This window comes from Larus michahellis, chromosome 7 (genome assembly GCF_964199755.1).
Source record: "Larus michahellis chromosome 7, bLarMic1.1, whole genome shotgun sequence".
NCBI lineage: Eukaryota > Metazoa > Chordata > Aves > Charadriiformes > Laridae > Larus > Larus michahellis.
In genome coordinates, this window is record NC_133902.1 from 7,365,552 (window position 1) to 7,377,255 (window position 11,704).

General features: G+C 37.5%; 1 protein-coding gene across 10 annotated transcripts in view; it reads left to right on the top strand.

Annotated features, from left to right (window-relative positions):
• USP32 (ubiquitin specific peptidase 32) overlaps positions 1 to 10,789 on the top strand; it is a 77,844-nt gene extending 67,055 nt beyond the window's left edge. For all 10 annotated transcript variants that reach the window (XM_074594354.1, XM_074594357.1, XM_074594361.1 and 7 more), the window contains 10 exons: positions 643 to 754; positions 1,319 to 1,530; positions 2,955 to 3,139; positions 3,742 to 3,828; positions 4,725 to 4,845; positions 5,456 to 5,647; positions 6,250 to 6,541; positions 7,016 to 7,449; positions 7,776 to 7,868; positions 8,405 to 10,789. In XM_074594354.1, the coding sequence (XP_074450455.1) occupies positions 643 to 754; positions 1,319 to 1,530; positions 2,955 to 3,139; positions 3,742 to 3,828; positions 4,725 to 4,845; positions 5,456 to 5,647; positions 6,250 to 6,541; positions 7,016 to 7,449; positions 7,776 to 7,868; positions 8,405 to 8,578 (1,902 nt within the window). In that variant the 3' untranslated portion in view covers positions 8,579 to 10,789. The remainder of the gene's footprint in view (positions 1 to 642; positions 755 to 1,318; positions 1,531 to 2,954; positions 3,140 to 3,741; positions 3,829 to 4,724; positions 4,846 to 5,455; positions 5,648 to 6,249; positions 6,542 to 7,015; positions 7,450 to 7,775; positions 7,869 to 8,404) is intronic.
• Positions 10,790 to 11,704: the final 915 nt, after the last annotated feature.

The following is an 11,704-nucleotide window of genomic DNA, read 5'->3' on the forward strand; positions in this document are numbered from 1 at the left end:
AGAACTGTAAAATAATTGAGTTAAAAGTGTGATTAAAAAACTCTGTTATATCTCTATGTGAACTTTTATTTTGTTGTTAAACTGTAATTTGGCTTACTTTAAACAGATTTAAAATCAAACTGAACCGAACCAAAGTAAACCACTTGTAAACAAAATTAATAGTGAAGTAGAAGCTTGCAGAAGCTTAATTGAATTGATTACTAATGATATTTTTAGGAAAAAAAAAAAGGATAAAATCCTCTTGAGGTAATAAATCTCAAGTTAGAGTGCTGTGATGAGTTTAAACACTGTCAGGATGTCAGAGGCAGAAGTAATGACTGGCTTAGTTCTCTATACTGTGTATGTATATGTGTGTGTATATACATAATTTTTTTTTACTGTCTTTGAATAGGACTAAAACTGCTTGAAACTCAGTGCTGCCAGTCTGTTTAGAGAACCATTAATAACTCTCAGGTCTTGCTGCAGAGATCTGCAAAGGGATGTGCTTGTTGGCTTCTTTTTTACCTTCCAGAAAGGCATAAGAAAGTAGATGGGAGGGGAGGGATGAGCTGAGACATACACTGTTTTTGAAAGAACAAAACGTGTTTGGAGTCACAGACAGAAGTGTACACATGTCTGACTAATTTTCCCTTTTTTATGAAGAATTTTCCTCAAGACAACCAGAAAGTCCGGTTATCAGTGAGTGGGTTTTTGTGTGCATTTGAAATACCAATTCCAGGATCCCCTACATCGGCATCAAGTCCTGTGCAGACAGGTAAAAGAAAACATATTTATTTTCCTGTTAATTTAAAATGCACGATGCTTTGGTACTGGGGAAATTCAGGAGAGAACCTTACTTCTTAGTAATAAGTAAACAGTGAGGACTATTAAAGAAAAGACAAATAAGTTAAGATTTCTGATCCACAAAGAAGCGGTGAGCAGTCTCAGTATGTACTGATGGTCTGTGATCCTTCTTAGGATGATGCCCAGGATGGCGGTTGGAAGATCACTATGTTCTTCTTTTAGTTAAAAACACAAGAAACACACAAAATATTTGTTACTTGTGGATTGGCTCTAAGGCAGGACATGTAAAAGATTGGAAGCATGGTGTTTGGTATTGGGTTTATTGTTTGAGGTTTCATATACGGGTTGTAAACACCTCTATTATTCTTTGCTCTTGCATGCTCTGATTTTGCAAAGTTGTAGGCAAATAAAAGGTTAGATGTTGGTCTTAAGGAAAGTAGAAGATACTTCATGAAACGCATTGAACAGAATGGAAAAATCTTATGATCAGTTCTGGTTACTGCAGATAATTGAGAATGTAATTGTCTCTCTACAGATGTCTCAACTGGGCCGTCAGCTAACGGAGCACCCAACATAATGATGAATGGGGACCTTCCGAAACCAACCCTCATTCCGAACGGAATGCCAAATACGGTAGTGCCATGTGGGACAGAGCGTAACCTTGCCAACTGGACTCTCAACGGGCACGTGCCCTTGCTCTCTGATAGTCCATGCACAGGGTATATAATCGCAGTCCACAGAAAAATGGTTAGTAGATTGTGCATTTGTTATAAACTGTTGCATAACATGCTTTGAGAGAAAGTCAGTGAGGATTTTGTAATGTCCATATGATAAATTAATCTTTATTTCTTAAGAAGAAGGAGCATGAATACATTTCTCTCTTAAGTGACCGTCAAGTTCTACAGAAACACAACTCTCGTAAATTTAAATCCTAACGTCTAATGTTGGTGTATTTTTCTTTCCTTAGTACTGGCATGCTTCCCAGCTCTTTAATGCTGAGATGCATACTTGGGCGTTCGCTAACTCCCTGATTAAATGTTCCAGATTCTTTGAGCAGAAAAAGTTCTAAGTAGAGGAGCTACTAGAAATGCATTGCTTTCCCATTATGTGCAAAAGCTTTATTTCTTACACAGAAACAGAGTGAAGATACATAGTGCATTCCTGTGTCGTTCTGTTAGCGTGAATTACTCTTTGTAAAAGCATCTGTAGTTAAGTTGAACTCTAAATGTCAAAGCTGGCTAACTGAGCACCTCAAATAGCCACGCGTTCTGTGTGCGCTGTGTCCAGGCTTTAGAGCCTGGTGGATGTGGGCCAGGAGACCATTCAACTTCCCTCTTTGCTCTGTGTGTGCATGAGGCTTTTTTGCGTTATTTTCTCAAGTAGTGGCCTCTAATCACTGTCATCTCTGTTATCTTGATTCAGATTTTGCAGATTCTTGTAGGTGATCGGTATCATGCTTTTGAGACATTACAAGCTGATAGTTATACAGCTTAAAAACCAGGAAAAGTAGCTTGTGGAAGCTGTTCCAAGAATCCACGCTTGTCATTATCAAAAATCTTATCAATGGAAAGAGTTAATTGTACGAAATTTATGCAAGACAGTAGCCGTTTGCTGTACCTCAGTGTCATTAAGTCAGCGTGTTAAATCTTTCTTATAAATGGGAGATGTAGCATGAAGGCTAGTTGTCTGCTTGGAATAAGTTGTGTACAGCTCTGCAGTGCCTTCTTTAGACATAAAGGTTTTCTTTCTCTAGCAAACATAAGCGTGCCTAGCGTAGAGGTCGTTTTAGGACATAATTGGCATCATTAGGTGCACATCTGCTTTACAATATCACCAGGCGGTGGGAAAAGAAAGAAATATGTGTCATATGAAATAGAAAATATTGTATATGGTTGAAATACAGATCCATGCTGATGGGGTCTAATGCCTGAGTAACGCTGCCATAATACCATAAAATGCAAAAAGTTTTCAGGCAATTTCAAGTCAATGATCAAAATTCATAGTATTTAATATTGGAAAAATGGCTGAAATGGAGTACTTTTAATAGAATTAATGGTTTATTTTAATTGCCAAAGCCTGAAATAAGTAACAAGGTCAGCATCCTAGTAATTATGGTAACATGAGTTAATGCATACTTACATCTGAGTTATTATTTTATTTCACATTCGCAGATGCGGACAGAATTGTATTTTCTTTCATCTCAGAAGAATCGCCCTAGTCTCTTTGGAATGCCGCTAATTGTTCCTTGTACAGTTCATACACGGAAAAAAGACCTGTATGATGCAGTGTGGATCCAGGTTTCCAGGCTTGCCAGCCCTCTCCCGCCGCAGGAAGCCAGTAATCATGCGCAGGACTGGTGAGTTTGCCATCTCACTCTTTGGCTTGAATGGTGTAATACAGTGGCACAGATTTCCTTACAGGATTTAAAACTCTATTCATCTTCATCTTTATCAGTTTTGACTTCTCATAATACCTCTCTTGAATGAACATGTGCTTTTTCCATGTATAATTAAGCTTTAAATGTCAACAACTTTGGGAACAATTGCCTGCGCTTTTACCCCAAATGCTTTCTGCCTGCAGATTCCATTTAGTGGGTTATTTTTGTAAGAAGTCATTTTAGAGTCCTGCAATTTAATAATGGCAATAATTAAAAATAACTTCTAATCCTTTTTAATACAGTTAAATGTGGTATACCTTCTAGCTGCACTTAAAGGTTGGCTTTACACAAATTGGTTGATTCGTTCTCATCCAGCGATTGATAATTAATTATATCTGACAAATTTAGGCTATGTTAAGGCAGGTCATGTTTAAATAGCTTAATCTCATCAAAACTGTAATTCTGAAGGGGTTTTTCGTGGTGTTTTTTAAAGTAAACAACTATAGCAAGCATAGTGAAGGAAGGAAATTGGCAGTCTGAATGAGTGCTCATGTTTCGTGGTGTGTTCTCTTCTGTTTCAGTGACGACAGCATGGGCTATCAGTACCCCTTCACCCTGAGGGTAGTTCAGAAGGATGGAAATTCTTGTGCTTGGTGCCCATGGTACAGGTAAATTGTCCTTTTTTTAGACTTAAGGAAGGGAATCACTCCAGCAGAAATGGAATTTATGGTAACGCATTTTTGATACATTTCAGACTTCAGAGGTAATATCAAACAATAAGAATCTAGAATCTAATTGAACCCAAACCCTCACATGACAGACTTTCCCTGTAAAGCAGCTTTTATGACTTGAAGAGCTGAAAGCTCTGCTGACACAGAAATTGTGACTTAGGAGACAGACATGACAAATCAAAAACCTCTTAACCTCTTACAGTATTCTGTGTGCACGTGTGTATATATCCAGGCACATACATGTACATATTTGGATGATTTGTGGGGTTTTCATACAAACCCAGACTTTTAGATGTAAATCACCTACCCTGGCTAGTTCCTGTAAGAGTAAGAAGTAAGAAGAGTAAGAACTAAAGTGGACAATAAGAAATTCACCCTGGACGCACACTTGGAATTTTCCTTAAACAAAGACATGCTAACGAAAATTTCAAACCCTTTCTGGAAGGAACCCTTTCAGAAGATATACTCACTTTGAAAAACAGCCTCTTACAGCTATATAAATAAAGTACATTAGCTATCATGTTGTAAAATACCTGTGGAGACAAAACATCATGGTTTTTTGGTGTCGTAGGTAGGCTTGGTCAGCATTATACACAGGTAGATGGTTGAGTTCACCCAGCTGCTTCCACTTCTCATCTCTATTAAAGTTTTATAGTAAAATAGCAAACTGACACTGATTATTGTTTTATAAAAATGCCTCTCTTACATCGAAGGCAAGGCCTGAAACTTCGAGGGTGCAGATGTTACAAAATAAGGAGCAGAGTTGGAGTGTGCAGTAACGTAGAACTTAGTTATCGGACAGTTTACTTACCACATCTAACTTTTTGATTTAGATTTTGCCGTGGATGTAAAATTGAGTGCACAGAAGATAGAGCTTGTGTTGGGAATGCTTACATTGCTGTAGACTGGGATCCAACAGCACTCCATCTGCGCTACCAGACGTCGCAAGAACGGGTAAAATTTCACTGCAAACCCTTTGTTGTTTGTTAATAGATCTGAAGCACAAGCCCTTTCACCAATTTTTTTCTTTTAATTTGATGCCTCGTTTGTCCATTTTCTGTTAAACTAAAGTCAATAATCATTGAACAGTATATTCTGGATAAATTAATATGTTAATGTTAGACCTCTTACGGAACCATAATGTGGAAGGGAAGCTTTTAAGAAACCACAGTAGTGTATTTTCCAGTCTGTTGTGAGTTGCTTTTGATCCAGCCTCCACAATGTATTACAAAATATGTATTTCCTCATTGAGTCAACAGAACATAACTAAAGGTAAGCCTATAGCTGAGTTAGTCTAGAATAGCTGTTCAAACTTGTGAGTTGAATCTATAAACTTGTGCTTTATGGATAAATTTTAAGCAGAACCCAAGAATATGGACAGTGCATTATTTGTGTGTCTGCCTCTTCATAACTGAAATAAGATTTCTGCTAAAACTTAGTGCATCTAGTTTTTATCTTTAATCCTAACTAACTATATGATGTTGTTTGTATGATGCTGTGACTAGAGCCTTCTTCTGAGCAGTTTGTATGTTTCCGAGTCAGATACAGTTTTATCTCACTTTAGATTGTAGAAGAACATGAGAGTGTTGAACAAAGCCGACGAGCTCAAGCAGAGCCCATCAATCTGGATAGTTGTCTTAGAGCCTTCACCAGTGAGGAAGAACTGGGGGAGGATGAGATGTACTACTGTTCCAAATGCAAGACCCATTGTTTGGCCACCAAAAAACTGGATCTTTGGAGACTTCCCCCTATTTTGGTATGATCTCATGTAATTTTCCTCTACAGCAACAAACCCAAAGTACATTGATCACAAATTTGAATTGCTACATATGTCTCCTTGAGCTGAATAAAATGATTTGCTTTTCTTCCCAGTCTCAGGAGAGGCTTTGACTTAGTTTGCTTCACGCATTTCTGTAATGCAGGCAAATAAAACAAACCTCAAATCCTTTTGAATCTTTTTAGCTGATACATTGCAGGAAATGGTGGTGTTTTGCATTCAGTGTCATCTGTTCTGACATACAGTTCACGCTTAGGCAGTCTTTCCGGTAACATGATCTTTCGTCTAGTTGTGCTACACCTGCATTTGTTGCTTTTCAAATTTGGTAGGTTATTCAAAACACACAGTGCTGATCACTGAATTGAAGCAACCTTTTCCATCACTTCCCCATGAAAATATTAGTTCCATGTTTTACCAGCTTGATCCCCAAATGCAAACTGTCACATTGCGGCATTGTTACTGGTTTACATTTGCAGATGATAAAATGTGTATGTTTTGGGAAAAATTATTTCTAAACAGTGAAATTCCTCACTGTGGTGTAATTGTCCTCCTGTAATTTTCTCAAACACGTTTCTCCTTAGATCATTCACCTGAAAAGATTTCAGTTCGTTAATGGCCGCTGGATAAAATCGCAGAAAATTGTTAAATTTCCCAGAGAGAATTTTGACCCAAGTGCCTTTTTGGTACAAAGGGATCCAAGTCATTTTCAAAGAAAGCAGCTGACGCTCCAGGTTGACAGCTTTCCTGAACCCCGGCCTCTCCAGGGGGAGTCTAGAAAAATGGATCTGCAGATCACTTACACACCAGGAGAAGGCGATATACTGAACAGAAGTCCCTCCTCCCTTAACACTACTGTCTTGAGTAATATCAAAGGTAGGTAATAATTAGGGAAAATTCCAATCAATGCTGATATTTGGAGGGGAAAAAAATAATTTATATTATGAACAAAATGATAACGTTTCTTTGGCCAAAGCACTGCATTTATTTTGAAACACTCATTTCTGTGGTTTGCCCTGGAAAACTTAGCGAAGCTTTACCATAAAAGAAAAAAGGAAAAGAGTTACTTGGTGACAACAGACATTGGCACTGTCTGCTTGGGTAAGTGGGCTGGATTTAGAGTGAGGAGTGTGCTCCTGCATAAAGTGTGCAAAGATAGTTTTACTTTTATATATTACTCATTAGTTGCAGTGAACTTTTATATATTACTTGTTAGTTGCAGTGAAACAGTGGGGGTTTTTGTGTTTGGTTATTTAAAAAAAAAAACAACAACTTTTTTTTTTTTTTTTAAAATAAGTAAACACGTAGTCTAGATATTTATCTTAGGAGTCCACATGTTTTCTGTTTTAGCATCTCCGTCTTTGGGGAGGAAAAGTGGAACCAGCTGCCCTTCAAGTAAAAACAGTAGCCCAAATAGTAGCCCAAGGACTTTAGGAAGAGGTAAAGGGCGTCTGCGACTACCGCAACTGGGTAAAAACAAACTGTCAAGTAGCAAAGAAAATTTGGATGCAAGTAAAGAGAACGGTACTGACCAGGAACAGAGACTTACTTCTGATCAAGGTGATGCTCTTACCAGAGGGCAGATGTTGGGTGGCAGCCAGAGCGAACTGTACACTGCTCAGGACAGTGAGCTGACTCTAGCCAACGGCTACATCTGTGAGCAGAATGCGTATAGCAATGGCAGTATCAATGGTCAAATTGATAACCACAGCGAGGACGATATTACAGATGACCAAAGAGAAGAAGTATGTGTTAACCCTATTTACAATCTATATGCAATTTCGGTAAGTTGACTTTTTATGCAGGTAAACTATGTGGCATTGTTTTGGCTAAATGCATTTACTCTGTTGTTTTCATTGCAAAAAGTAGGGATCTATCAAGAAGGAGAACAAAGTAGAGCCTTTATCAGCAAAATAAATTTACCATAAAACAGTACAACTGAAAAGTATATCTCTGCATAATGTTTTTTCTGCTGGAGTATGTAAGCTTAGTCAGCTCCAGGCGTATAGATTGTCATGGACCGTTGTCGTTGTGTTTGTGGATCATTTATTCTGTGAATTCTGAGTTTTGATGTTTGATCCAGAATTTGTTTCTTCTTTGTTTTCTTCAGTGCCATTCAGGAATTATGGGAGGGGGTCATTATGTCACTTACGCCAAAAACCCGAACAACAAGTGGTACTGCTACAATGACAGTAGCTGTAAGGTAAATCGTTTATTTTTGTAGCAAATGATGTTCATCTTGGTTATGTAGAGCCAAAGACGTTTACATTTGCTGAGGACTGTTCTTTGAAATCATGAGCATCGCGAAAGTTGCATCGGATAAATATTAAAATTGTTAACTGAAATTGTACATGAGATGTTTTTCAAGTTAACATCTGTTCATCAGCTGCCACCGTAGTTAAGGAAAGAAGCTTATTTTGTAAAAAGATGGAAAAATTACTAAAAATGGAAGTCCAAGAATATTTTTTCATGATGCTAGCACTTTTGTAGTCAATTATGGAATACTTAAGTTCCAACATTTCTAAGTATTTGCATTTATCACTATAAAATTTGTCATACTTTTAAAGTAAATAATGGAGCCTGATAAGTCTAATAAGGGAGACAGAAAATGTGATCCTTCTTGTTGTAAACAGCCACTTAAAAATACTGTTTCTAGGGCAGCTGTGTGTATTTTAAGTTCAGTGGCAGTCACACAATTGTCCCATTGCATGTTTCCGACCACGTTTTTCTCTTTCTCAGGAATTGCATCCCGATGAAATCGACACCGACTCTGCCTACATTCTTTTCTACGAGCAGCAGGGGGTGGACTATGCACAATTTCTGCCAAAGATAGACGGCAAAAAGATGGCAGACACAAGCAGCATGGATGAAGATTTTGAGTCGGATTATAAGAAGTACTGTGTTTTACAGTAAGCAGGTGATCTTCCATGGACTGTTTTGAGAACGTCAGGGAAAACATCCTGAGACTTACATTTGGCGAAAATGTTGTTGAAACAGATAAACCTAAGTGTAGTTATTGTCCCCTGTGATCTGAAAGCACAAAAAGAAAACCCTAACTAAATAGCAGTTAATATAAAGATAGTATTGTTTTGTTCTGTTATCTCACTACATGCTCTAAACATTTCTGATGTTAGACATCAGGCTGAGACTGCCATTGGCCTTTAAATGGTTTGAGAAAAGCCGACTAGGACCAAATAAGAGCTAAATTAAATAGTCCAAATAAGAGCTGAACGAAGTAGTGTAGAGTTTACCAACTGTTCTAACAAACCCCTAAGGCTCTCTTTAGGTTTAAGATAATGGGGAAAAAAATTGTAGTGTTGTCTTTGGACAACATGATATTGCTACCTCCTTTTTCCTGCAGTTTTATTGCATTTTATTGGCAAAACAGGGAAAGCAAGAGAATGACAAGTGCACAAACTTAAAGAATTATCATCAAGAGTAAGAGAAGTTTCCAGTTTTGCCACCACTAATGTGTGTCAGTTGCTTTCTTTCTGTATGTTGGGAGCACAACCAAATCATAATTTGAGAAGAGATTAATTTCTACGCTTGAATGGTTGATTATAATCGTGTTTTCTCCACGTGTTGGCTGTGCAGATCAACATGTTTCAGGAACGGCTTTTCTGCCTGAGGGGTGCCATCTCAACCTTCTGAGATGCCTCAAGAAGAAACTTCAGGTTGAAGAGAGTAGTTGTGATTACACGCATGGTGTCTTAAAATGTGCACATTGCACAAAGAGTTCCCAGCTTTTGGAAGGAAAGATGCTTGAGCTTATGTTTCATGACTGGTGTTGCTTTTTAAATTTGCACTTTTGAAAATTCCTATAATTAAATTCAAAAACATAGTTTGTTTTTGTTGTTGTAAGGGCTCTGGAGTGAATGGCTGTGAATTATCCACTGTGTATTTCAAACACATAAGAAGCTGTGGCTGTCAGGTAGCTATCGTAGCATTCATGGATGGGGGTTTTTATTGGTTTCATAATTTAATGGAGTTTCTTTTTTTTCCAAAATTTGGTTGCCTTTTCAAGCTTTCTTTTTTGCAACAGGTTATGCACATACTTGCAATTAAACCAGAATTGCTTTCCGTGCCCTTGCAACGTGCTCTTTTAAGTCAATGGGCTTATTGCACGAAGGAAAGCATGACTGAGACTTAGCAGAGACTGGAAAAAAGATGGTTATTTTTTGAGTAGGCATTTCTTTAAACAATTTCAGTGTTAAATAGTTTGCATATCTGAATGAAGATAAAAGTTTCTCTTTTCCGGCCTTTTGTTCTTCAGCTGAATCTAAGCAGCTTACTAATTTTGTCATATGTCATCTTCCAAATTCTTTACATTTTGTATCTTCACTAACAAAATTGATACTTACACGGTTGCTCTCCGAAATAAATGTTTGGATTCATTTTAATGTGTTTTACAAGAATGCCAAATCTCCCAGTAAGTTTATAGTTTTCCAGAAATATCTGAGTTTTATCCATTTAAGAAATTATATCAGCTGATCTGGCTGTCTTTACTTGGGCAAAAACCTCCCAGCCTTTGTCGGAGGTTGTGCCTCTCTGAGGACAGCAGAGCGGTTCCAAAGTAAGTATTGTCTTACTGGAGAAGTGTTGCTCCCTCTCCTACGTGGTCTTTTATCTTTAAAGTGGTCTAAACATTGAGACTGCAGAAAAGCAAACATGACTTGTGAATTTCTAGGTTAGAAGCTTTTTTCAGTACCCATTTGTCTACTCCTCCCTACGCAAACTCCATGAAAAGTGAAAGAATTTCAACTGATTTACTTTAAAAATGTTTTATTTAAGCAGGTAGCACAATCTACTAATGTTATTTGATCTTCTGTGTTTGTTACATTGGTTGTAATTAATTTTTTAAATTAAATTAATTCATGAATTAGTAGTAAATTTATTAAGTTAACTATTAACTACATTCACTTTGTAAATTATTGTATAAAACTTACTGAAAATGCACTGACTTTAGAAAGATGTTAATGTACATAAATACCTTGTAAATAAAATAGTGTTGATGTACTGGAATATGAGCTGTATTAAAAAAAAAGGTATCGGTAATTGTATATGGAGTGAACCTGTTTATCTGTAACTATATTATTCAAACAAATTAAATACTGTGGATGCAGATGAAGTGTCACTTCTTGTCAGATAATTTTTAATAGCTGTTTTCCTGCTTTGAAGTTTCTGTACTGTTTTCAGTAAGCTTAAATGGATTTGTCAATCCAAAAAACTGAAAGAGGTGAGTAAGCGTACAGCACTGCTTTGCGGTTTGTCCAGCGTAGCATTTAGTTCTAAGTACCAAGATATTTCAGCTCCTCTAAACTTTGTTTTTATTTTAGTTTTCCTTTCCTACATGAGAGAGAGAGACTTCTTACAAATAAGTCTGAAGAACTAGTGCACTGAAACCACATCAGCGGTTCTCACGTTTTTCTGTGGTGTAATTGTGATAGATCTGAAGGGAGATCAGTGATGACTCAGAAGCACAGTGGCTGCGCACGGGATCCCTTCTTACCTACCCCTGAGAATCCTTCTGCAGGTCATTCAAGTAGGAGTAAAAAATTAAATGTCTTTTTAAATATTTAATTGCTTAATTTTTGTATGTGTACTTGGACAATTAAAATTCGAGCTGTAATAATTTTATTCCAGGTTCTCATGCTGTGGTAAAATAAGGCTCCTTTTGAGTTTAACAAAAAAGTAGGTAAAAAAAGGCTTTGCTTCAAAATATTTCAGAAAGAATGGGATTATAAGAAAATCGTGCAAAGACTCCGTCATTGGAGGGTTTGGTAGGAAGTCAATGGCGTGTGCTGAATTTCTGCTTTCAGGCGACCTGGGCAGTGTGGCCGAGCTCCCAGCCCACCTTCGCTCCGCCAGCGGGATCTCGCGCTCGGGATTCGTAACGCGTTCTCATGAAAAAACTTATTTTTAACCTGTTAAAATGAGAACATAAACCAAAGTTGATCTGCAGTCGGCGTCTTCTGCACATTGCTTATTAGCGCAGGGTTTTGCCTCAGCAGGGGGAACAATTTCTGAAGATACAATTTG